This window comes from Equus quagga, chromosome 11 (genome assembly GCF_021613505.1).
Source record: "Equus quagga isolate Etosha38 chromosome 11, UCLA_HA_Equagga_1.0, whole genome shotgun sequence".
Taxonomy (NCBI): Eukaryota; Metazoa; Chordata; class Mammalia; order Perissodactyla; family Equidae; genus Equus; species Equus quagga.
Genome location: NC_060277.1, coordinates 73,457,159 through 73,485,136, shown reverse-complemented (window position 1 = coordinate 73,485,136; position 27,978 = coordinate 73,457,159). Strand labels below are relative to the sequence as shown.

The 27,978-nt window shown below is 38.6% G+C and overlaps 1 protein-coding gene across 6 annotated transcripts in view; it reads right to left on the bottom strand.

Annotated features, from left to right (window-relative positions):
- Positions 1-27,978, bottom strand: part of SSH2 (slingshot protein phosphatase 2) — a 240,854-nt gene that overhangs the window by 62,370 nt on the left and 150,506 nt on the right. For 5 of the 6 annotated variants that reach the window (XM_046675521.1, XM_046675523.1, XM_046675525.1 and 2 more), the window contains one exon: positions 3,518-3,621. The exons of the other annotated variant lie outside the window; for it this stretch is intronic. In XM_046675521.1, the coding sequence (XP_046531477.1) occupies positions 3,518-3,621 (104 nt within the window). The remainder of the gene's footprint in view (positions 1-3,517; positions 3,622-27,978) is intronic. 6 annotated transcript variants of the gene reach the window in all.

Below are 27,978 nucleotides of genomic sequence, written 5' to 3'. Positions count from 1 at the left end.
GCCTGTCTCAAAAGATTGTTTATATGATTCCATTTATATGGAACACCCAGAATAGGAAAATCCACAGAGACAGTGAGTAGATTAGTGGTTGTTTAGGGTTGGGAGGGAGGGAGGAGGATATAGGGAGTGCAAGCTAATGGGTACTGGGTTTCTTTCTGGGGTGATGAAAATGTTCTATAACTAGATTGTGGTGATGGTTTCACAACTCTGTGAATATACTAAAAAGTCAGTGAATGTATACTTTAAATGGGTAAATTGGGTGAATTATTTGATATATGAATTATATCTCAATAAAGCTGTTAAAAAAAAAGAACCAGTGTGGGGAAACAAAGTGTTAGGTATAAACAATGAAGAGAGACTAGAGTTACAAGTTACAATTGAATTAAGCAGCTGAGGCTTTTTAAAAATTAAGTTTCCTTCTGTTCTATCAGGACACATAACCTGAGGAAAGGGATTTTCAGGATGGAGAACTCTTGGAGGAGAACCATTTCTGGGCAAGTAGTGGCCCTACGTCCCCACTCCAAATACTATGGCCCAAAGATCCAGCTGGCCTTTTTGAAGGTCAGACAAAAGTTGGGGAGCCCTACCCCTCCACTAAGCCTTCTTATGCTAGCTGGGTGTGTGGACACTCAGGTTTGTTAGCAGTGCCATTAGCAAACCAGGCATTTCCTGACCGGGAAACTGTTCTTCACAGAGACTAACAGAGGCAATATACTGGTACCATTAAGATCCCTCCCCTACAGTTTTCCATATATTTCTGCTAGTCGCTAAGTTTCAGATTTCAGTTTGATTTTAAAGACTTTTTTCTCTTTCCATTTAAAATGTTAGCAGACTCCTCACTCAAAGTATCACTTTTTGATTACAAAAAATGTATTCGGATATTTTAAATGAAGCCCAGATAAAAAATTCTAGCTACTTCAAGAAACATGCATGAGTAAGCACAATGAGACATAGTAAGCCCTTGATTTGCTCTCAATTCTGCCATCATCTTTCAGTTGCTGTGAGTTCAGCCAAGGCAGCTCCAGCTTATGTGAAGGTCTGGCTTTGTGAGCTGCGTTTATATTCACACTGCCTCATCTGTTCTCGTCTGGATCACAAATCAAGCTCATTGAGTTTGTGTTAAATCTGCTTTTCTTTTTAATACGGGGAAAGCTAAGTGAACAAGGTCAATCAGAAACCTGGGTGGCAGCTTAGCGTTGAAGTTTCACCAAAGAAAAAGGCCAACCAGGGTCAGGAACTTTAAAAGCCACTGACCACCACATACTTACATGCCACAGAGCAATTTTCCTAACATCTTAGTCAGACAAGTTGGATTTAAACCCATAATTTATCTTCTTTTTACTGTAAGTGATAAATATCCACACAAAAGAGAAACACAAAGCTTAGCGGGTCTACTTCCTCTGTGCATTCAAGTTTTGGGATGAAGTGTCCCCCCGACTCTGGTGCTGGGCATTGAAGAGGAAGGTTTTAGAAACTGTAATCCAAAGGTAATTTTCAAGAGTTTTTTTCTCTCTCTTTTAAGAATTTTCCATGGCTGGAGAGTTTTGGTAGGAGAATAATATTGTCCAATGAGATGGATTGCAATTCTGAGCTGCTACATTTGCAACTAGATGAAGGTCCAAACAAGAAGTAGGGCAGCCACTAAAATAGCTGAGATGATCTGGATTGGAGCTAAACTCAACTGCTGGCTCAATGGGATTCAGTATTCTGGCTTTCACCTCTGACCTACACACTCAAGGTTTGCAGTCTTCTTTGTTCTCTTCCTAGTAATTCTAATTTCTTACACTCCTGGAGGTAACACATTATCAAAGTGGCACATTTATGACAAGTAACCACTCTTTGTATAGCACTGATTAGGATTTCTCCAATTATTGTCCTCAGGTTGACTTTTATTTTTCCCCCAAATGACACAAATAAGGCTTGCTGTTAGAAAAGAGGCATAAGGCTGAACTTTCTAAACTGCAGACATCCCTACCTAGAGACCTCTTTCCCTAGACACACTTTCTAGGATTCTTTCTTAACCTCATCACCACAGGTACACCTGACTTCAGAGAAATCCAATGTATGGAAATATAAGTGCATATATAACTGTTAGTGGGCGTGATACTGTGATTTATAATAAATATATATTTGGTCTTCATCCTGTTCCTGGCACAGCACTCTCAAAACCCTTGGAATTTCTTAAGTGAGGAGAGCAGTAAAGAGGTGTCTTTTGTTATGTTAATGACATGACATTTAGAAAGCACCTTGGATGGTGGCTGGTTGCCAGGGGGAACCGACCATGTGATTTAGGGAGTTGGAATTTTCAGTCCCACCCCAACCTGACCTCCTAGGAGGGGAGAGGGGTTGAAGGTTGAATTGATCACCAATGGCCAATAATTTAATCAATTATGTCTAGGTAATGAAGCCTCCATAAAAACCCAAAAGGACTGGGTTCGGGGAGCTTCCAGGTTGGTGAACACATGGAGGCTTGGGGAGAGTGGCACACTTCAAGAAGGCATAGAAGCATGGAACCCCTTCCCACATACCTTGCCCTATGAATCTCTTCCACCTGGCTGTTTCTGAGTTATATACTTTTGTAATAAGCCGATAATCTAGTAAGTAAAATGTTTCTCTGAGTTCTGTGAGCTGCTTTAGCAAATTAATCAAACCCAAGAAGGGGGTCGTTGGAACCTCCAATCTATAGACAACCTGGACTTGTGATTGGCATCTGAAGTGGGGGCAGGGGCCGTCTTGTACAACCGGGCCCTTAAACTGTGGTACCTGTGGCAACTGACGCTTTCTCTAGGTAGATAGTGTCAGATTTGAGTTGAATGTAGGACACCCAGCTGGTGTCTGAGTATTGCTTGGAAGTGTGGGAGCAAAAATTCTCACATTGGAAATGGGTGCAGAATATTAGCAGGTTATTTCAAAATCAGTCTTATACTCATTCCTAGGTGAACATTTATTTGATGACTCCTTTTTTCTGTAAAAGTCCTCTGAATTAAATTTCCAGTCTTCTTAGTGCAAACACAATCAAGAAGCTGGCTGGCATTTAAGAACTGGTATTTCAATATGTGATATAATAACTTCTGTTATCACAACAGTGACACTGAGTTTACTTTATTTTCTCAGTAATATGCAATATCATTCTCTTCATAAAGTCACTAGAGAGTAGACAGAAAAAAGAAATGTAATCTTTGGTTAGTTGAAATGATTAGCATAGGATCCGAAGGAACAGCTGAACATTTTTTAGCTACCAAACCTTAAATGAGAAATCACATAAGATTTCATTAGAGTATTTTTGTATCCAATTATTTTTCCAACAAAAATTTATTGAACATCTACTATATGTATAAGGCATTCTGCTAAGTGCCAGAAAAATGGTCTATGAGTGAAAGAAAAGTGATTATAGCATAGCACAATGCTTTCTTTCACTATCGAGAACTGTTAGAGAAATGGGGATGAACTAGTCAGCCTGTTAGAAGAAAACAAAAGGCAAAGAAACCAAGAAAGGATGGTGTATGTGGAGCTTTACCTGCATGTTTGTTGCGTCTGTGGCTGATTCTTGGTGTGGACGAGCCATTTCCCCGTGGTAGAAAAAGGGCAGCACCTTTGACAGTTAGAAAGCTCTCACTGATGCTACAAGGAAAAAGTCAAAAGAAATTATTTAAGGATGGAAATCAAAGAGTAAGATGGAGACCCACTTGGAGATTATTCTTTCTTTCCTCTTTCAAAGTCCCAACTTTACGGGATGAAGTAAAAATAAAATCAAAAGAGGCTAGTTACTCAAACAGTCCTGTCTACTCTTGACAATTTTTCTGAAACAAAACTTATAATATTCTATACACATTACATGGTAGCAGTTAAGAATGAAGGCTCTGGAAACAAAAAACCAAAAAATATAAGGCTCTGGAACCAGACTGCCTGGGTTTGAATCCTGGCTCTGCTACTTCTTATCTGAGTGAATTTTGAGGGGCCTGTTTCCTCGTCAGTAAAACAGGGATAATAAAATGAGGTTGATGTGAGGAGTCAATAAGAATACAACTTCTTAGAGTGGTATCCTTAATAAATATTAGTTATTACTATTAGATCTATGGTTATCAGTAATGTTGTTTCAATAGTGTTCTAACCAGATGTGAAATATGTTACAATACTTAGTTACTAATAGATCCAAAGTTTGCAAAAAAAGATTTATGTTTAAAATACACATACACCACGCTAAAGTATTAGTCGAAATTTTACTTTCACCAATTTGCATTCCTACATGCATTGAAAAGGAGTAGTGCAAAGAAAGTGAGTTTAACCCATGGAGTTTGCCCTTCATGTGAATGACAGCTCGACAGAGGTGGAAAATTATTGCTCAGGATAGAGGTTATTCAAAATACAATTACTAGTGGATATCCAAAGAAAACAGAAAACATATCTAAATTATCTCACATCGACAGACTAAGCCTTTCAAAGTTACTCAGAGAATTTGAAAAGGATAGAACTCTTAAATCACTAATGGCAAAGTTTAGAAACACACAATGGAGGGTTCCAAGTTTGCTTGTATGTTATTCAGGGTTAGATGAGGTATTGTAAATTATACTACCTGCTCAACATTTCCACTTGGAAATCTAATTGGCACTGCAAATTTACATTGCCAGAACTAATCTCGAGTCCCCTGCAAACCTCATCCCTGGTCTCATCTACCCAAGTTGTTTGGGCCACATATTTTATAGTCATTTTTGGTTTCTCTGTTTCTCTCCAACAACATATATCCAACTCATCAGCAAGACCTATGAGCTTTACTTTCAAATATATCTTGAATCTGCCCACTTATCTTCATTACCACTCTGACAATGGTCCATGGCACTATCATTTTCCACTGAGACTGCTGTTGAAAAGTTTTCTTTTAAAAAGCTTTTTGTTATAAATTTCAAATATTTTGTATATAAAATACAAAAGTAGAGGGAATAATATAATGAACCGCCATGTTCTCATACATTTCAGCTTTAATTCATGGCCAATCTTACTCTCTTCCCCTTGTGCCTGAAGTGAAACTGATCCCAGACATTATATCAGCAAAAAGCCTCTTAGGCTGTCTAAGGTCTGTCTGCAAACAGTTCTGCACCACTACTATCCACTTACCAAACAGCAGCCAGAGTGATTTAAAGTATATAGATATATCTCTCAAATGTATATCTATATATTTTAAATATATATCTATCATAAAACATCACTTCTCTGCTTAAAATCCTCCAATGGCTTCCCTTTGTACTTTTAAATAAAAGCTGAAGTTTTTAGCTTGGACTTCAAGGTCCTGTAACATCTGATAATAAGTTACTTCTCTGATCTTGTACCATCTCTTGTTTTTTGTTTACTATGATCTAGTTGCACTGGCCTTCTTTCTGCTTCTTCTATATTTCAGGCCCCTTTTCAAGGCCTTTGTGCTTTTTGTTTTCAACTTGGAACACTTCTCTCCTGGTCTGTCACTATTTAAGTCACAGCTTTGGTATCATCACCTCTCCCTTCATCCCAATCACACTCTATCCTGTTGTTCCCTTTAGTTTCCTTCCGGATATTTATCATACACTACAATTATATTTATTTACTTGTATACTTGATTGTGGTTATCTCCTTATAACAGAATATAAGCTCCATGAAGAGCAAGGATTTTATTTTGCTCAGCACTGTATCCTCAACACTTAGTGCCAGGCACATATTAGGTACTCAACAGATACTTGATGAATGGATCCATCCTAGGGTTTTTTCCCACACTGTTGTATCTGTCCCATCACTGCAGAAGGAATTGTAAAACAGAAATTGAAATTAGAAACTCTGTAATCTCACATGTAAAAAATAATGGTTACAGACCTCAATATATATGGCAGATTAGTGGACTGTAAAATACAAATGTTTGACGATAAATTAACTGGGAAATGAAATTAAACCACCTCTATAATGTTGTCAGTCCATGACTCATTTTTATCCTTTAGTCAAGTAGCATGAAGCTGATAAACCTTTGCAGTAACTTGCCATATAGATTGGAACATGTCTCCTAAAGACAAACATTAGAAACCAGACACCACTTTAAAAATTTGCATGCTGGCTGGGAGGGGCTGCCTTTTTGTTTTGTTTTCATCTTTAAATAAAGCATTGCGCTCTTGTGGTCTGTTGCACAAGTCTTGTCTCTTGTTACATTCGTGGTATGCACATGTCACTCTGCTGTGGGTCACTCTGTTTCACTCACATTACGGGAACAACTTAAAACAAAATGTCTCAGCGACAGGATGAGCGGGGTACACCACAGACAGGAAATGAAATTCACACTTCTGCCAACACAGCAAGTGTCTGCCTTACTAAATGAAAATATTTTTAAAATAAAGGCTAAATATTCTACCTGTCACCAGCCAAAGTTACAGCTGTGGGCACTTTAGTCCCCAGCAAACAAAGTGGTCTCTACACCTACGAAACAAGTATGTTTGTGGACATACTTAACCAAGCATATTTCAGTCATTCCTTTTGTGAGACAGAGGTAGTTTCTCTTTGACAAACACTAGTTTAAGAAGTAACTTCCTGGTTTTGGGAGTTCTGTAATACTGTTCTTAGATATATTTGTTGCTTATATGTTAAAGCATATTTAAGTTCTTTAAAATGTATGTAGCACTTTCACAAGGGGAGGGTTGGAGTCGGGGTGGGGGACAAAGGCCCTTGGTTAACTCAAAGCTACCTGGAAAATTCCTGATTATAAAGGAATGACAAGGAATCAAACTCACATATGGTATAAGAGAAAAGATGCCTTTCTATCTGAATCATTTACACAAATCTCAATAGACTTTTCTGATAGAACAAAATGCACAGTAGATCCAGCTGGGCCAGGAGACTGCCCTATTAGGTGCAGTATAGGCTCCTAGAGAGTCATGGCAGACACCCTCTGGATGGATGGGACAATCAATCCTCTTTATTCTGTGGCCCCAGATTATGACTACCCAGTTATCACAACAGTGGCATATACTGTTGGTCAAAAGGGGACCAGGAATGAAAGTGTGACTGATTACAAAAATCTCTTATCATCATTGGAAAAAAGTCAAAGCTCTATAAATACTATCAAAGATGAGATTTGGGGTGGGGGTGGGGCTGGCCCCGTGGTGGAGTGGTTAAGTGCACACGCTCCACTTTGGTGGCCTGGGGTTTGCTGGTTCAGATCTTGGGCGTGGACCTACACACCGCTCATCAAGCCATGCTGTGGTGGCAAGTCACACAGAAGAACTAGAAGGACTTACAACTAGGATATACAACTATGTACTGGGGCTTTGGGAGGAAAAAAGATGAGATGGCAGCATGGTGGCACAGAAATGGAAAACTAAAATTCACAACCACCGGAGTTTAGGTAGACCAAATTCAAGTTGAAAATTAAGTGTTTTATTTGCATATGAAGAAAATTATATGTGAATTTAACCACAAGCATTTCAGTGTAAGGTAAAAGCTTAGTATATCTTGTTAGAATAGCAAGATATTCCTTTATATAAATATTAGTCTCTCTGAAACAGCTGCCTGAAGATTCAATCGACATAAAGTTGGTGTCTAATAAAAGATTTAGAAAGGCAGGTGAAAACTTTTACATGTTTTCTGAATAGACCAGTTCTCTTTAGAGTCCGGCCCAGAAACAGGACTTCTTCAGTAAATTCTATGGAACCATCCAAATGTGATTACAGATGCCTAAGCTAAACACAAACCCAAAAGGACTTAAGAATACCTATATTAAGGAAAACACAAGATAAAGAGAATACACTCTTGCTTGATCTAAAGATGGAGAGTAATTAGCTGCTTGATAAGAAAATGATACTTCCAGGGTCATCTTTCTAACAAAGTGACAGTGAAGTTCTCCAGTCTTTATCAGAATATAGCTGAAGAACATCTATTGCTCTCTTGCCATAGATCACTCGTTCAACAAAGGGAAAGTCATCTCTAGTTAGCTATATGAAATGAACTAATAATAGCTAACTTGACTAGATGCCTACTGTATGCTAGGCACTGAACTAAGCGTTTTATATTATTTCATTTAATCTTCACAGCAATTCTATGAAGCAGGTACTATTTTTTTTATCTCCAGTTTACATGTAAGAGACTCAGACCCTAAGTTATTTACCCAAGATCATACGTCAGTAATCCTCAGAGCAAGAATTCAAATCAAGGTCTGAAAGTGCACACTCTGAATCACTCTCTACCCTGATGTTCTAGTTTTACGATATACTTTATGGAAGATCAAATACACTACCTTCTCTACAGAGCTTTTCAACAGAATAGAATTTAAAAGTAGAGTACAGAAGTGAGAGAAAAGGACTGAAATCCACCCAGGTCTCAGTTCTTCTCATTTCTTTTTTGTTCCCCCTATCAAGGTCACAAACAGAAAGACTATACTGAGGGGAATGAAGAACATCTGGCTGCGAGATGAATCCAGATGTGCTGGACAGTAAAGAACCGTAACTTCTGTTGGGAAAGATAGTAGCATTTCAGTCTCAAAAATGGAGGAAAGATTACTCTGCTTTAAATAAATTTGGGGAAGCACTCTGTGCTAATCCCTCCCAATCAAAATCACTTCCTAAAGCACGAAGTTTGTTAACTGGCAGTTTCTTCTCAGGCAAAGTATAGAGGAAAAGGTCAACTAAGGGAAGAAAATACTTAACTGTTCTGAAGTTGGAATAATCTTTGAGGAAGGTGGCCAGGGTGATCATCCATGACCAGGAGGAAGGCCAAGGAAGCAAAACAAAGCAACAACACACCTGGCCTAACTGCTGAATGTCAATTGGATAGACATTCTTCTGTTTTACATGCAATACACAAGATGAAATGGATCCTTTACTACAGGAAATCAAGTTTCAGAAAGTGTGTGTAATACTTTTATTTCAACATCAAATGAAGTAGATTTTCATGTTTATAATGTTTGTAATGCCAAACTCCTGCCTGGCATTTTGGTATTTCTGCCTGAAGCCAAAATTTATAGGTTATATTGTTAAATATTGATTATATACGATATAACTGCACAAGGTGAGTTGGTTGGCATTTATGTAAAATTCAAATACACATAATCTGCACTGTTATATTTTTGTCTTGAAGAATATTCACCTAGGAGAAACTTCCAAATACATTCTACCCTCCTAGCACTCTCCCTTTCCTGATGAGCTTTCTCTGCTTATTTAGTTGTTTACTTTTCCATTCAAGGCACTAGGGCTGCTTCTGTCAATCCCATTAGGTAGAAAGGCGTTCATGTCCCCACTTACTGTGATCATATCACATGGAAAAGGAATTTCATAATAAAAACCTTCAAATATGAAACCAGAGGCCAAAGGACTACAGAGCTATCAATACTAGTGCCTACTAAAAAGTTTGGCTAAATCCAAAAAACAGGAAGAAAAAAGTCATTGTGCCTTGATGTATGAAATACGGCTTTAAAGTAAAAAACACACTTCCTTGTAGTGAGAAAAGTTTGATACTGTAACCCTAAAGGAACTTAAATTACAATAGGAGAAAATCCAAACCCAAATATCACATTTACCATTCTCTGTAATTAAACATTCCCCAACCCGACCCCTATCCCCACCATACGTGGTTATACGTTCAAGTGACAACATGGTAACTGATACCGAGAACCCTTCCCTCCAGAGCTTAAACTCTCAGACACATGCCTATGAATGCAGGCAGCAGGATTACTTCTCTCCTTATCAGCAGACAAGCAGAGGCTGGAGTACATTAGTAGATCAATTATTGCTAAAGTAGAGAAAAGCTTAGGACTCCAGTTTTAGTCAATAACTTCAACCATCAGATCATTTTAGTTTCAGATAACCTTCCACTGAAACTGTTGCACAATGCCCAGTACAACTTCCCTCAGATGCAGCTATTTGTTTCTCCCCTTAGTTTTCTACAATCTAAGAAGAAAAAAAAAAGATCTGTTTGTTCAAGGGTAAGGGACAAATTCCTCAGGACTAATCTTCCTGTTCTTTTCCTTATAGACCATAAATGTGAGGAGAAAAAAACTCAGAAAATTCCTTTTTTTGGGTTTATTTCGAATGCTCATTTACTGATGAGATCTTGTAACTATTCCATTTTTGCCTCAAACATGTGCATCTTAGAAACGTTCAGAAACATAATCTACGATCAATAATTTTATGCTTTGCCATACAATTCAATCTTCCAATTTCTAAAGATTGGGGCACATCCAAATTGACATTTGCTGTTTAGCAAATGTCATTTGTCCTAGTGCCTTGAATCTGAAAAGTAAACGACATTTGTCCCAGCAATAGATCTCTCCTTCCTAATCTTGCCCTGGTTTCCTTTTGGGGAATCCCCTCAAATGTGCACGGTCTTGACGGCTTCCAACTCTGGAACTGCAAGGGGCCTTGCAAGAAGCTGGTGTGTGGTTTAGGCCTGGCCAGTTGGAAATTGTCCCCTGAATCTCAGGCAAGTGACCCAAGGAAGTAGGGATAGTGGTGGATGGTTATCTTCACCATGGGGAGAGCGGCAAGGTATGTCTGCTCCTGCTCCCTGGCCTTCCTTGAATGTCCTTGCCTCCTGCCTGTTCTCTAAGTTTGGTCTTCTAATCTCCCATCCATTGGGTGAGCTCTGACATCCTTCTAACGAATATTTTGCTTAGGATAGTTAAAATTCATTTCTGAGCTCGCAACAGGGAACCTGATACATCAACTGAAGTTCAGAGAATTTAATGATTTCCCCACAAGTCACAAAGCTACTTAGTAGTGGAGCCTAGACTAAGCTCCGTGTCATCTGACACCCAGGGTGGCACTTTAACCTTTTATCCTGAGTGAGATGTTACTACAACAGGACATATTGCTGACCTAATAATCTGAAGCAACCAGCAGTTAAAAACACATCTGGTGAGTTCATCTAAAGAGAACAAAGGCAGGATCTCACCGCAAGGCCTGGTGTGATATTTGTTCTATCGCAGCATCCTGAAGACAAAGTTCAGGTCTAAGCAGGGAAAGATTTAGACATACTCCCATGAGGCAAACACGTTCATGCTGTTTCTTAAAGTTGCTTCTCTTCCCTTTGATAAATTTGTTGAATTCTAAACATTGCTTTAAAAAAATATCAAAAAACTAGATGCTGAAAACAAAAAGTTAGGAAGACCACGGGTCCTACACAGGAAGGCAAGAAAGTGTAAAGAGGTGGATGCCCACCCAGCCCTTGGTCCTCTTCAGTCTTCTCTGGGAGCAACAGTATTTCTTTCTAGATTTTGTCTGGTCACACATCCATGTGACCTCCTTTCAGGGATTTAAAGTGTTTAGCTTGTGGTTTGGGTTTTAAAAGTACTACTAAATAATGAAAGGTCAGCGCTGAGGAGCCTCAAAAATGGTCTAGGCCAGGGCTCCAATTGGTAGCAGGTGGGCCTAATTCAACACATTTTGTGAGAGCAGCACAGACGCAAAATCATTTTAATTTCTGAATACCTTTCAGAAGAACACACACTCTCCCGTACCTCCAGGGAGCCAGCGCTCCTGGATTTATACTGAGCAGCCTGGCCCCAAAACACTTTTGAGTTAAGCTAAGACTCAGAGACCAGAACTTCTCATGACACCGTTGCCGCCTTTTAGTCTCTGTCCCTTTGTGGACACCCTAGCAAGCCTCAGTCAGCCTCAGTCTTGTCTCCAGCAGCCATTCCCAAATACCCCGCCTACCCATCCTGAAAAAAACAAAACAAAAAAAACTAGGGGCTCATGAAAGGAACTGGCCTCAAGCAACTTCCCAAAACAACTAACCCTAGTCCTCTTGGTGACTGACAGTGGCAGTGAGTCTTGTTTTCAAGGTCTTACTCCCAGGAGAGGAGAAACTGCCTCAGCTCAAAGGAGCCCGTTTCCTTTACAGGCTGAATTAACAAAGCTTCTCAGTCCTGTGGCCCTAAACTCTAGACTTAAATACTTTTCTTTCAAAAAGGTAAAGCTTAAAAACTGTCTGCACCAAAAAATAAATGACCTGAATGATCCTTTCTCAGTATTTAAAATGCTGGATATATTGGTTACCGAAAGACATGACCAACATTATGTAGCACCAAATTTAAAATACAGTCATGTGCCGCATAATGACGGGGACATGTTCCAAGAAATGCATTGTTAAGCAATTTCACCCTTGCACAAACATCACAGAGAGTACTTACACAAACCTCGATGGTTTGGCCTACTACACACCTAGGCTATGTGGGTGTGTAGCTTATGGGACCACCGTTGTGTATGTAATCTATTGTTGACAGAAGAGTCGTTAGGCGGCATGTGACTGTATTTGGTGGAAATAAACAAAAGATTAACTCAGAAAAACTACTCAGCATTTGCAAAATCATTTCATTTTCATGATGCAACAAATGCCTTCTCAGGTATTTAAAACACACCTGTAGAAGGAATGCAAATTGGGCTTTAAGCACTTGGCCAAAATGTCAAACCCTGTTTTCAGACCACTTCTCTTTCACCCTTATGCAAAGCCTCTTGTGAGGCTCAGGCCATCTTCTATTCTTTGTTGCTGTCACCTTCTGACATCCTTGTCACTGTCTTTCATTTAGCGTTTATCTTGCTCCATCTTCTCTCCTTTCACTCTGATTCCTACTACAATCTTAAGAGATTCCATTGCTCACACAGATGAATATCTGACAGCTTTGCTCCAAACTTCTCATCCTCCTGATCTTCAAAGACCTTCACCTGGACTCCATTTAGACTTCTAATTCCCAGAGTCCCTTCGGAAGGCATCAGATCTTGATGGACATGATTTCAGAGTATTTCTCATGTATTTACTCTCTTCAACCTGAGGGAGACTCCTAGTCCTTCAATTCAATTTTTCCAAGGCATCAACCACTTTTGGCTTTTCTTTCATCCCTAACCAACCTAGTCCTATGTTCTATTTCCTAATTGGTTTCCCCACAATCTGTTTTGTTTCCAAGTTCTCTTCATAATACTTACTACATCTTAAAATTATAGGATTATTTGATCAGTTTATTATTATCTGTCTGAGCAGCGAGCTGCTTGAGTGAGAACAAATGCCTTGTCTAAGGTTATCTCTCTAATGTCTAGCACAGTGCCTGACACTAAGAGGATGTTCAATAAATATATATTGAATAAATGAAAGAAAGGCAGCCCATCACTGAAGAAGATTGTGAAACCATGCCTCTGGTTGCCATAGCACATTCATGGTCTCGGTGACAAAGATGTCAGAGATGACAGCAACACTGAGTTGACTCAGGTGGGCACTTAACACCTCCAGACAGCTCCGTGCCTCCTATTCTTTTCCCTTGCTATTCCAAACCCTCCCCACTCTCCTCAAGTCCCATTGCAGCTCCAACTTCCTTAACCTTTCCACAGTTAACCTGCTCTCCTACGACATGAAGAAAATGGAGACTAGCTGGTGTGAGTTCTCCCAAGTATTTCCTCTCACCTGCAGACTTATCTTCTTTCTCTAATCTGAGAGAATAATACATCCAGCTGTCACAAGTCAACCTTTTCACCTGTATCCTTGACTCCATTCCTTCCTCTCCTGGTTTCATCAGTTAGTCATTCCTCTCTCTATCAAATGCTTCTCTTCAGCCTAGAAACATGCTCAAGTGGCTAGCCCTATTTAATGTAGGAGGGGACTACACAGGGATGTAAATACTGGGAGGCAAGGATTATTGCGAACCATCATGGAAGCTGGCTGCCACAACTCCTACATTGCTTCTCTAGCTCAGATCTACCACCAGAGCCCTAGACCCTTACGATCAGCTGTCTACTGGACAGCTGTTTGTTGATAATAATGGCAACAACTTTACTATTATTTCATAAACTTTTATTTGTGAAAATCTGGAATCTGGTATAATGGCATGTCCATCAAAATGCTCTCTTTGGGAGTTGTGTGATGATGGTAGAAGTGGTTAGGTGATGGCTCCAAGCACAATGAAACAAACTTAAAAAGTACATTGTAATTATCATTTACTGAGTACCCACCCTGTGTCGGGCATGATGCCTGTGCTTTACAATCACTATCGAACAACAACTGTATGCAGAGAAGTCATTCTTCCCATTTCATAGATGAGGAAATACGGGTGTTGAGAGTAACTTGCCTAAGCTTACCAATTACACAATCAGTACGACAGAGCAGATCAAAATTTAGGCTTATTTCCAAGTTTTTTTTTAAACACCACTCCATGGCTTCTTTAGCAGTCTGAGTTCTTTGCCTGTTCTGTACAATGCAGTCCCATTGTAGTCCACTCCCTAGGGTACCAATAGGGTTCTAAGAGAGAGTTCTCAAATATCACAAAACCAAGGTGTGTTTTTTTGTTTTTTTTTTTTTAAATTGAGTCAGTTAACTGTAACCTTACTGCAGCCTTACAAGTAATTCTCAAAATACACTGGCCACAAAAATTTAATGCAGTCTGTAAAACACTAGTCTATCAATTTTCTTCATCAAACCATTTTTCTCTATAGTTGTTCTCTACCTTACTAGGCTAAGGAAATGAAATAATCCCAACAGGCGATCTTAACAATGCTTCAAAGACACTAATTCTCAAATATGAAACCAAGGGGAATAGAGAAAGGCATGGCAAAGTATGCTGAATCTCTTTTAAATCTACTGACTGGTTTTCTTTACTATCAATGCACTGTCTGACTTTTTAAAGTCCTTGGGCAAACCCTTATTTTCACAACTATTTTAATGTATACTACAGATCCTCTCGGCCCTGTACTAATGTACAATGAAATCCAGGAGGAATGCTGTTGCCAGTGTTTAGGTTCTTACAGTTACAAAAGCAGTTGACTTTTATAAAATAGTAATGATGATGATGATGATGAAGGAGAAGGAGCAGGAGAAGGAAGAGGATGAGAAGAAGAGGGAAAAAAAGCAAATGGCAAAGTTCAAAGGACAATTTAAGGAGTTGTCAAAAAAAAAAAAAAAAAGAAAGAAGAAAGAAAAAGCAAGTGGCAGTTGCAGGCCTTAAATAACTCACAGCTTTTAACCAATCCATTGTTTCTTGCTTCCTACTCTCTTTCCCTTTACAGAATCATTACAGAATTGCACCAGCAATACAGATGAAAAATTTACTCCACTGGATCCCTGCAAATTTAATTGATTGAGCTTTCTTGATGCCTGATCTCATGTTTAAAAGTTATTTTTCAAATTCACTAAATGCAAATTTTTAGACGAATTTATGAAGAAGCAATGACCCACAGCACTTTCTTCCCTATTTTCCAGATAGTATTCATAAGAAATCAGAGCTAGGGACAAAGAGATCACACAGTAGTATTTTGCAATACTCTCGAGTGCAATGTGAAGCAATGAGAATTCCAAACATTTTAATTAGGATTTGGAAAAAGAGGAAAACATTAAAATCAAAATGATCCAAGAGTAAATTTAAGTTTCATACATGTTTTAAATGTGCTGGAAGAAATAAAGTTAAAACATCGCATACTTGCTCCAGTATAGGAACAGAGACTGCAGTACAATCCCACACCTGCTGCCTAGATTGTTTTTTAGGTACTAGTTGAGCTAGGTCCTATAAACTACACCAAATGGCAACTCGGGACGCAGGGAAACATAAGGAACAAAAGAAAATGATTTTTAACTGCCAAAGGCAAAATTTTGTGTTTGTGTGTGAGGAAGAGTGGCCCTGAGCTAACAGCTGTTGCCAATCTTCCTCTCTCTTTTTTTTCCTCCCCAAAGCCCCAGTACATAGTTGTATATTCTAGTTGTAAGTCATTCTAGTTCTTCTATGTGGGATGCCATTTGAGCATGGCTTGATGAGCAGTGTGTAGGTCTGTGCCCAGGATCTGAACTGGCAAACCCCAGGCCACTGAAGCAGAGTGCCCGAACCCAATCACTATGCCATAGCGCTGGCCCCCAAAGGCAAAATTTTTGTGCAATGATTGGAAGGAAAGCTGCAAACCTAAGGAGGCTCTTTCATTTTCTCACATGGCAAGAGACAGCTAGCAAGGCTGTATGTAAGTCCTGCAGACTTTTGTAGTCAGGGGACCCTACACACCACAGAGGTCCACCCTTTAAATATCTAAGCACGGGGGGCCCACAGTATTTCTAAAAGGGAAGTAGCTGAAGATATTCAATATCTAACCATTCTACCAAAACAAGGAGACATGGTCAATTTCATTCCTCTTTTTTGTCAAACAAGAAAGGAAGAAAAATGAGAGACACGGATGTGGCCTTATTCACCATTAGAAAGAGGACAAAAGATGAGATATATAGACAGCTCTGATAAGGCAGACAGCCAGTTCCAGGTGAAGCACTGCTACCAACAAGATTAGTCAGGTTTTGAGAGTTGAGGCACGCAACACGCAAAGGACAGAAGAGAGTAGATTTTTTTTTTCTTTTTTTTGGCTGTATGAATTGATAAGTTAATTTATATTTACTATGAATACTGATATATGGACTAATCTGTGTTTTCTATTTTCCTTGCTTTTATTTTTCCTGGGTATTTCCTTTCCTCTACTCTATTAGGGTAAAGAACATTCTATTTCTATCTTTACATGCTTATCTTAAAATTTTAATAAGTATATTTAATGCAGCAAATCGATATTTCTACTTTGTAGACATGTTTTTTGTAAATGAGGCTATCCCAGGGTGAGCTCAGTAACATGCCCTGAAAGTCAATATAATCTAAAACAGCAGTTTTTAAATGTTATGGAAATTAAAAATCCTACACATATATATGTCTTACTTTGAAAAACAAAGGTTGGATCTCAGCCATATTCTAAAAACTAGAATCATTGGGTCTAGGAAAGGAAAATGGAAACAAGGACTCACTGACAAAATGCTGATAAGCTGCAATGCTTTTTTGGTAACTCAAAACCAAAAACCAGAATCAGGGAGAAAACAGGGAAGCAGCTATACGACAAAGTATTTGAAATTCTACTTAAGAAGGACATAACCAGGCAAAAAACTATGCACATGAAGAATGGGAAGGCAACGTGGCAGGAGTAGAAATGTCTATTGATTAGTAAGGATGGTGGCATTGTGGGCGATTTTTTCTTTTTGAAATGTTTTTTAATGATGTCATTATACTGTGTTTTCAATTTTTAAAAAGGACCCAAAAAAGAGAAGGGGGGCAGTACAGGAAAACACACCGTGGGAACAGAGTCAAGCACACAGATGTTTTGCGTAAGCTGCGTTTTCAGAGACATCTGCCTTTGTGCAAGACTTGAGAAAGTAAAGCTGTCGTCAACAAGTTCTCTGAAGTGAGGGGTGGGGCCTGAGAGAAAGTGAGCTGTGAAGAAACCAACAATTAGAACCTTTACGGCTGAGAAACAGAGTTTCTTAGATTAAGTTCCTCATTTATGAGCCACCTCTCTGTCCAAAATGTGTTGCCATCAGCAATGTCTACTACTCAAACAAGGAGGATTCAAGTGACTGAGGTTCTTTGTCTGCAGCGCCACTCAGCTCTTTGCAGAGATAGCTTATCTCTGTGGTAGAAGAGATACGGCACAATTTACTGTATAAAAATCTGAGTGGGAAGCAAGCTGCCCTATTCTTCCCTTCTTGTTCTAATTCCAAATGAAAATGCTTATCATGTACAGAAAAATTCATGTAAAAGAAAATACATTTGTTCATCTGTTCCATTGCCTTGCTTCAGTGTATGTTAATCTTTATTTCCGTTTGGTGAGACGAACATTCCTAGGTCTCTATTGTTTGCTTTTTCATGTATGGGCAATGAAGAGAGTGCCTTCATACTGCTTTATATAGTGCCTAGCCTAATGCCATGTACAGAGTGTTTAGTAAATGTGATCTGAAAATGACAACAGGGATGATGCTGAAGATTCAAGCAGACTTCGGAGGATAATAAAGTATGAAAGTCGCTGTAAAACCTCTTCTCTGGTGTTCACGTGGCAGGTGCGTAAGCCCATATGTCTGCCACACAGACCACAGAGAGAGGCTGCCTTACTTGTTCTTGTTTGCAGCCTTCAATCATGCCTCATGCTAGTGGGGAACTTGTACTCACAAAAGAACTTTCAACTTACTTGCAAAATTCTATCTGATGTCCTGTCTTGAACTTCCCTTTTCTGAGAAGCTGGGTGTGTTGTATGGGTTACTGTCCTACATCTGCCTTCTGAGCAAGTCGAGTGGGAAAGATTTTAGAAACCTCTTTTCAGGCATAGTAGGCTCTTCTAAGTCCTATATAAGCTCCTCTTACTGCTAATATGACAATGGAGCTAAAAATCTGTAGGTTTATACGAATTTGTTAGGATAAAGCTACCCAAACTGCTAATACAATCTTATTGTATGGTGAAAGAGTCGGGGTGGGGCCACAGTAAAGATGGGAAGAGATAAGCAGGGCACAGATTTGAAGGGTCTTATATGACTCGCCAAAGAAGTTGGACTTTATGCTGAGGATAAGGGAGATCCAAAGTTTGAATTTTCAGAAAGATTCCTCCAACTACACTATGGAGAATGGATTGGAGGAGGTTGAGCCTTAGAAATAGAGAGATAGATGTTACTTTAGTATCCCAGGTAACAGAGAAGGGTGGTCTGATCCGAGCTAATGGGAATGAGGAGAAGATGGATATCTTGGGGATATTTGTCTAGTTTACTTACTGGTATAGATGGAAAATCTACTCCACACAGAAATTCAAATTGTAAGAAAAATCTGAGAGAGCAAAGCTTTGATATGCACAAATTCTGTGTACTCAAAGAATGTCTTCTTTGCACTTCCTGACTCTTCAGACAAATCCTTCCCTTTGACAAATTCCAATGCTTTAAGACTCTCACAAGGGAGGGTCAAAAAAGAAGCCTATTTTCATACCACCTGCTTTTCGTCCAAACTTTTTATCAAAATAGGCTTTTATCACCATCTTAACTTTCTCTTAAATTATACTTTGCTACTCGTCAGATTTGGAGATCATGTCTGCCTTAACCTATTGCCAGCTAACAGCCAATCATCCTGGACAAGCCGGGGGACCTTACAGGCAATTCCTCATGTCACTTTGTTATCACACATGTCTATATCATTTCCTGCCAGGCACCAAACTTCCAGAATCAAGGAAGAACAGCTGAGGAGAATGTTTTTACACAAAGGACTTCCCTTCTTCCTTATCCCCTATTCAACGGATATGACAATATACTGATGATATACTCAGGGCTCAAGATATATGAAAGAAAACGCTAAGTTCTGAAACCACCATTTTAAATTAATCATAAGGAAAGCAAGCTCAGTCGTCTGAACATAGTAACAAGCAAAAGATGAACTGGAAACTTGAAGCCAACTTCAGTCAAAAGAAGGCAAGTGAATTTTACAAATTCATCTGTACTACATTAGAATAGGACATTAGTGAAGAACTGCTAAGCAGGTAACGCTAAATCTCTTGGCTCTCAGCTAAATTAAGTTACCCATTATTAAAGACTATCTATGAGAAGACAGTTCTCATAAATAATCAATTTCCCTACCTCTAAAATCAGTAATTGTGTGAAACACAGCTGCTGGAGAATTTTAAAAGAATTTATATTAAAGATGAACCACAGGCTATCCAGAGGAACTGGACTAAGTCTAAGGAATAAGATTTGATTCAAAATATATTTAAATCACAGCAAAGTTGCCATGTTATAATAGTCAACTAACTTTGCTTATTTCTCTTCTGAAAATGAGATCATAACACTGAACAAGAAGTTAGAAAGAAACATGATGAAAAATATAAGGTGGCTGTACCAAACCTTTCCACAAATAGACTTTCAGTTCTCAGATGGTTTTCATTGACTTGGGGGAGGTAGTAAATAGCAGGTGCACACTGGGCCAGGACTCAACTAACCAGAGTTTTCTCATCCCAGTTTACCTATGGTTGGGTGTCTTTGAGTCACTTTTTGCACTTTAGACAGATTCTCTGAGAAAGTTAGCACCTCCACCTGCTGCAGGGAAACATGCAAAGGCAGAGAGGAAAAAGCATGGAACTGGAGTTCTTGCTCTGCCACTAATAAATTGTATAATGTGGGGTGAGACAGTCAGATCTCAATTTCCTCATATAACATTATAAACTTTTTTTTTGGTGAGGAAGATTGTCCCTGAGCTAACATCTGTTACCAATCTTCCTCCTTTTGCTGAGGAAGATTGTCCCTGAGCTAATATCTGTGCCCATCGTCCTCTATTTTGTATGTGGGTTGCCACCACAGCATGGCTTGATGAGCGATGTGTAGGTCTGCATCCAGTATCCAAACCAGCAAAGGCCGGGGCTGCCAAAGTGGAGCACATGAATTTAACCACTATGCAACTGGGCCAGCCCATAACATTATACTTTTACAGTTTATGATTTTAGGAGATTACAGGAACCTTAAAAGCACTCCATTAGTTCAAGATGTGGTCATCATATTTCTACAGTATTAAACAATCAAAAATACCAACTTTCATGGCAGAAGAGGTAACTCTCAAAGAATGCCCCTAAAGTTTATGTCACAATGGGCTGGGCTACTCTGCAAATGTGACTATTAAACCCTATAGCTTTCTGTTCAGTAATCAAACGGTTAATTTGTTCACTGGATTCCTGCTTCCACTGGAAAATTTTTCTGCAAATGGAATCCTGTCCCTCCACCACCCCAGTGTTGGTCAGTTAAAAAAGAAAGGGATGGGAAGGCTACTTGGGTAATTTTACACTCATGAAAGAGAGTAAAAGATGGCTGCTTCATCCACAGGGTGGTGTACTGGCATCACCTGCATTGGCCATTATTACTGACTCATTTGGCCCTCTAGAAAGTTATTTTACCTCTCTTTTTCTGAGTTTCATCTGTATAACAGGATTAGTTATATCCTCTCTGTCTCATGTGCTTAGGGATAAAATATCCTTTCTTCTTAGTAGACAAAAGTTTGTGGAAGCTTCCTATAAAGCAGCAAGTAGCAGGATTAGACAAATGTAAGTTATTCTAAAATACATGAAGTTTAGGCTTTGCCTTTTACGTTCTGAATGAATGTTAACTTTTGGTCAATAAAATAGAAAAAGAAACCAGCCTTTAGAAGCATGTTTTCATATGGAATGAATTCCTGGCTTCTTTCTGAAGTGATTCACTTTAGCTTTGAAAATAATTTTTTGGTTTAGTGCAGAAAATTTTTTACCTAAGGAAACTGAGCTGCTGGAAAGAGCATCACAGCTATCAGCAGAACTAGAACAGTGTCCCTATTTCTTTAAATATAATTGTAACCCTAGTAATGAAGACCAGCTAAGGTCACTCTACTGTCTCTCTCCATATTAGCCAAGTCTGCTATATTTAGACAAGGCATGCATCCCCCAATAAAGATAGGAGACTCAGTCCTAGGCTTAAGATCACAGCAGTGGGATTATTACCTCAGCTGAGGGGGAAAGACACTAACGAAAAAATTGTACTGATGCATTCCTTGGCAACCAACAGAACAGCCAATGCTCAATTTTATTTCATTCTGAATAGATGTATAATCTCTAGTATGTAGTTACCACATATAACTCTGGTACAGTCATGACTAAAGCAGAGCAGTATCTTTTAGATAACTCACTTGCCAGGACTGCCTGCCATGCCTTAGTCAGAGACAAAGAGCTGCCCAGATCAACAGGGTAAAATGTTCCATAGTTTGGTCTCCTGGGAACTGGAACAAATAGGTTTTCAATCCAGGAATCACCACTATATCAAAAACGCCAGGGTCTCACGCAGCAGAGTCTTCCAGCAGTGTCTAGCTGACAGACTCTTGCACCCAGCATCCAGCAAAGGAAGAAACAAATAGGGACAAAGTTAACTTATGTATTTAAAAAAACCCACAAAAGCTTATGGAACATGGATTTTATGATAAAGATTGTGTTGAACTGAGTCAGGACATGGCTGTGGAGGTAACAGGGGGAACCTGCTTGGGTGAACATATTTCCTAAGTGGCCCCTAAATCCGGAATCAAAAGAAAGAGTCTGAGGAAAATATCTTAAAGAAAAATACAGTTGCCTTCAAGAGAAAGCTAAGAAAACTCCAATAACAATCAGATGTTTTTGGTACCTCCCCAACTGTCAGGGAAAAATTAAATACATTTAAAGAATGTAGTAAACATACTTCTGAAACATAAGTATAACAAATAGAAATATGTTTATCTTCATTCAAAGGAAACTGCACATTGTAGTTACGGACATTTCCACTGCAGGAAAGATAAGCAGATGTTGGATGTTTTCCCAAAGTTTTTCTAGTGTCACTGAAAAGCCTTATGGAATCTGCTTTACATTTTTTCAGATTAACGAGGCTAAAAAGGCAACATATTGAATGGTGTTTCTTCTCTTTATAATATATTTTAACATTTCTACAGTGACATTTTTAAACCATAGTTACCAAAGAGAAAACAACTAAACATGCAATTTATAAACTATACTTGTATATTCATTTTCCAATATTTACTTCTCAACTAAAAGCTATATAAATAGTTCAATATTTTAAAAAGGAATTTTTGAAAAACCCCATTTTCTGTTTCCTCTATATTAAAACTCTACTTAACAAAAAAAACCTACATCTAAATATTCTCAATTGACACGGAAAAACTGCAATAATCCTCTTGGAGGAAAAAACTCAAAGATCAATAAATTTCTTTTTTATAAGGTGCTTAATTTCTAAGATAAATAAAATGGTCTGAATTTTCTCAAGGCTTTATATGCAAAGCCCAGAATTTTTTGCCAGAGCAAACAGGCATTGGATTAAGGCCTAAATAAATAATGTGAGATGGCAAGAAAGCAAAAACGGCACAGAAAACTTGATTGCTTACACTTCTGAAAATTTGTAACTGTAGGGTGAAGAAATTGCTCTTAATAGAAAAGAATGATTTAACGGGTTGGAGAATTCTTGACCCTCGGTGCACAACACAGTTAAATAACATATTCTTTCCACTAAATATCTAAGCCCAGGGCAGTGGTCCCCAAACCTCTCAACAAGCTCTTTACAGTAAACTTAATAAGTATCTGGATTAAATGCACTTAGAAATTCTCCTAATTCTTCTCACAACTTTTTCTTCAAAGTAACAACTTTAAGTCATTTTTGTCTTCCTGGATATAGTTCAAAGCACCAGAAATACTTTACCCCAATATTGCTTCTCTGTTCACTCACCACATAGGTTGTGACTATTTGCTGAAGAACACATTCAGGCTTTACAGTAATATTCCAAGTTTTCCTTATGCAAACACCATTCTTGGGATATCTCCTCCAAGATTATTACAATAAAGAGAGAATTCAAAATGCTGCATAATCCTTCTCAATAGAGAGAAAACATCAGCTCAAAATCTTTCAGTGTGGGGAAATCATGAGTGACTGTTTAAAAATGGATAAATGAATCTCACTGGTAAGGTCAAAAAGTTTAAAAAGACTTTACTTAATTTTTAAGTCACATGTCTAAAACAGTCTATTCCAGGTTCTTACTTTGGGGTGGGGGTGGAGGAAGGTCATTAGATTTCTTTGAGAATTTGAGGAAAGCTACGGTCTTTTCCTCCAGAAAAATAAATGTACTAATCATATATGGACCCACTTTTGCATATGATTTCATTGTATTCATGAACTTCCTAGTCTAAAATGCCGGATTAAAGGAACCTAGTAATTGCTCTAAAGAAAGTACTCGGGGCCGGCCCTGTGGCCGACTGGTTAAGTTCGCATGCTCCGCTTCGGCGGCCCAGGGTTTCACAGCTTCGGATCCTGAGCGTGGACATGGCACCGCTCATCAGGCTATGCTGAGGCTGCGTCCCACATAGCACAACCAGAAGGACTTGCAACCAGAATGTATAGCTGTATACTAGGGGGGATTTGGGGAGGAAAAAAAAAGATGATTGGCAACAGATATTTGCTCAGGTGCCAATCTTTTAAAAAAAAAAAGAAAGAGAAAGAAAGAAACTACAGGCAGCTGGAAATTAACAGCCTCCCTACTACTACCCCCACATCTTATAGGAGATGATAACTCAGCTTTAACAAGAGGCAAACACTGAACAATTGATTGACACTTGGATTTAACTCTGAGACCAACAGAAACACACATGAATAGAGAAAGTTTGGGACTTCCTAAGGGTCTTCCATTAATACTTCAGACTCTGACATTCTAAAGCACACACAGGCAAATCCTATGAAAAGATCCTTTACCTGTCCCATTATGCTGCCTCCTTCTCTTCCCATTTCCGAAAATTGCTCTACAATAAACACGTTTATATTACAAAGATTCTCAAGTATTAGGTGAAAGTTCACTTATTGAAGCCCTACAGCATTAGACATAATTTCAGTATGGTAAAGGATTTTGGACAAGATTTTGAAATTCATTAAAATTAAATCTGACCAGCAAATGAAATTTTACATTTCCTAAACCTTTTGGATACTCCAGAAATTTTAACAGCTACCCAGAGCACACCATTTCATGTATCACGCCATTATAGTACTTATTTTCTAACAATGTGAGAAATCTAAGATCACCAATACATTAAACATTTTTTTTTTTTTTTTAAGATTTTATTTTTTCCTTTTTCTCCCCAAAGCCCCCTGGTACCTAGTTGTGTATTCTTCGCTGTGAGTTCTTCCAGTTGTGGCATGTGGGACGCTGCCTCAGCGTGGTCCGATGAGCAGTGCCATGTCCACGCCCAGGATTCGAACCAACGAAACACTGGGCCGCCTGCAGCGCAGCGCGCGAACCCAACCACTCGGCCACGGGGCCAGCCCCCACATTAAACATTTTTTATGTGGTAAGTGATTCAGCAGGAAGGAAATGACTAGATTTAGAGCTTTATTGATCTTATGACTTTATAATCCATGCTACATGGGAAGGGAGATTAAATGCAAGGTACAACTGCTCCTGTAAAGGTTAATGTTTATAACAGTTAACAATCCTCATCTACTGCCATTATGTCCATAAATGCAGTGGCCTCATATTCTTTAGATTATTTGTTATTCCTAAAAATTAAGATTTATACATTTACACCGCAAGTCTATACTTTAGTTTGTGGCTCAAACAATTTGCCAGTTTCCTGACCATTTTCTCTAAAATAGTGCCCATTCTGTAGCTTACTATCCATCTTTTTGTCCTGCTTTTTTTTTTTTAACAGCCACATCATCAGCTGATTATTTATAATAATTTATTTACATTCTGGAATGTAAGTTCTAAGACCTGAGACTTGGTCTTTTTGGATCACTGATGTCTTCTCAGTGCCTAGAACATTGTAGGTGATCAATAAATGAATGAATAGATATTTACTAAGTAGAGATCTAAAATTAATTAGAGGCAAACATAGCATGGTACAAAAGCATAGGATATAAAGTAAGACGACTTGAATTTCAGTCACTGCTCTTGAACTTATTAATTATATGACCTTGAACAAGTCATTTAATCTCTTTGAACCTTGATCTCTTTCCTTTAAAATGACGCTAAAATATTACTACACAGGGTTATTGCAAGGGTTATAGGAAGTAAAAGAAGTAAAAGCTTGTTGCAAATATTAATATTATATCCCAGCAGTTACTCGTGGAAAACTGGCAGAAACTTCTGTTAAACAGATCAATCTTGAGAGAGCAAATTATTCTGTCACCTTATTCTCGGTCTTACAGAACTGCAGAGCAGAATGAAGTAGTGAGAAAGCTCGGCATTGAAGGGATGGGCTTAAAGTTTACTTAGCAGCTGGCTGACCTAGAGAAAATCTCTTCACCTCTCTAGGGCTTAATTCTTTACAAAATGAGGGGGAAAATACTGGCTCAAAAGTGTAAGTGTTTGAATCAAACGTTATACTACTTGTGAAAGCACTTTTTAAATTTTAATGTAGAATATGTATTTTTAGTTAAATCAATTAACTACCTTTTCCTTAAAGAAAATCCTAATCTTGTTTGTTCCACCAGCCAAAGGGAAGAAAGTATTATCCCAGAATGTGCTCACAGGGACTACGGGCAGAAGTATACATACTCCCAATTCTTGCTGCAGGTCCTCCAACTTTGGTGAGAGGATGAAACAGAAGAGGAAAAGATAGAATAGGAAGATATGGAATGGCAAGAGAAAACAGAGGTTCAGAAAGACACACACGAATAAGTAGAAAAGCTCTGATCAACTTCAAGTCTATTTAATTTCACATCCCACAGTCAGGACCTGCTTCATGGGTGCGTGATCTGTGTAACTGCACAGGGTTGGTGCTTGGAAGGGGCCCGAACTTGGTTTAATGCTCTGCTGTTGTTGTCTGGAAGTTCTTAATGCTTTTTGAACAAGGGGCCCCACATTTTCATTTTGCACTGGGCCCTGGAAATTATGTAGCTGGTCCCGCTCGTAATCTTTCCATTAGACTAGAGGACAAGTCTTACAGTCTCAGTAACTCTGTATACAAGGACCACTACTAATTTGAAGGACAGTCACTAAAAAGGAGTCTTTTAATCAGGTTGGTGATTACATATTTGTAGTACTTGAATTCTGCAGTTAGCAAAATACTCAGTAAAAGCTAATTTAATTAAAAAGCACTAGCACAAATTAGAAATGTAAATGTTCCTATTTTTGTGCTCCATCACATCCTAACAGGCCAAAAGTTGATATTAGTAAATGAAATATGTGAATCTAATCCAACTGACTTTCCATTCTGAAAGCCAACAAAGAGCCTAGTGATTGTGAATTACCTTTGGTTTTTGATTTGATATTTGTTATCTCATAGTAAGGAAAGTGACACTGCCACAGAAATCATGTCTGGAATGAAATCTCAAACATAATCCAGTTCAATTAAATCACACCTTTAAATAATGTTTTGTTTCTTTTCTGCTCCTGCTGACTGCAGAGACAGCTGGTGTTTTTTCTTTGACCGGAGCTGAAAGGTTGAAGCTGATGAATTGAGCATTTCCCAGGCTGCAATTCAGTTTTTGATGCCTGCAGGCCAAAAAGATACCTTTTCCCCTTAAAGCTAGACTGACCTCACACTAGTCCATTTTGACTTTTGGACACCTTATCAGTCACCTTCAGTCTCTGACAATAGTTGGACAGGCCACAGAGGTCCACTCTCCAGTGAACAAAGGCTTCCTGTGTAAAAGAGATGAGCTGTGGGCAGAGATATGATCTGAAGAGAAGGTGCTGAACTCATCCTCTGTGTTCCAGCAGCATGTCCAGGACTGCTGCCACTACAAAACGTGAAACTTCACCCGAAAACACTTTCTCTGCCCGTGATTTAAACACACACCTTCATTAAGGAAGCAGCTCAGTTTCAGACAGAGGCAGGCAACCAATATTACTGAATCCAGCATGCAACTGTGGCCTGCACTCTAACATTCCTTTCTCCTTCTTGTCTTTTTTCTTTAAGTCTGCCAGAGGCCCCTCTAGATACTGTTTAGATCTGCCAGTGACATTCAGAGTAAGATTGCTTAAGAGCATTAAGAAATATACTCTTTTCTCCTATAGTCAAAACGCACATAGCCTCAAAGATGAAAATTTTTGTTTCAAGAATTTAAAACGGCTTGTTCCCTAAAAAGTTCATCACCTCAACTTTGAAAAATATACCCACTGCTTCCTATAAATAGAATCAGGAATTCTAACTTCATAAGTATAGTTACAAGCATTAACAAACTAATGTATTCAATCATCTTTGTAAATTTCAGTATTCTTAGTAAGACAATACTACGGGAAATCTCAATGATACTTACTTAACACTTCCCAAACAGAAAATATGTTGTTCAAGGTCTGAATTTACTGCAGAACCCTACGTAAGTCTGCTCGCTTATCTTTTGGCTATAAAATTCTCTAAGTCAAAAATGGTGATGATTTTAGAATGAAACGAAAATGTGGAGAGTAAACCTAAATTCATAAACACTACACATATATTCAACAACATCTCTGGATAATTAGTTTCTTTAACATATCAATGTACTATTATTTCATCTTTCCATTAGTTCTGCTCAAATAGCTTACAAATTAAAGCATTTTCCATCAGCGCTTAGGTTTGAAAGCCGTTCCTGATAAGACAGACAAATGAGGACCAACTTCTCTGGAGCTCCAAGTAGTTCAGATGAATTGAAGGATACATTGTATTTACTTGATTTCTTTTTATTATTTCAGGAGTACTACGAAAATGAATTACTAAA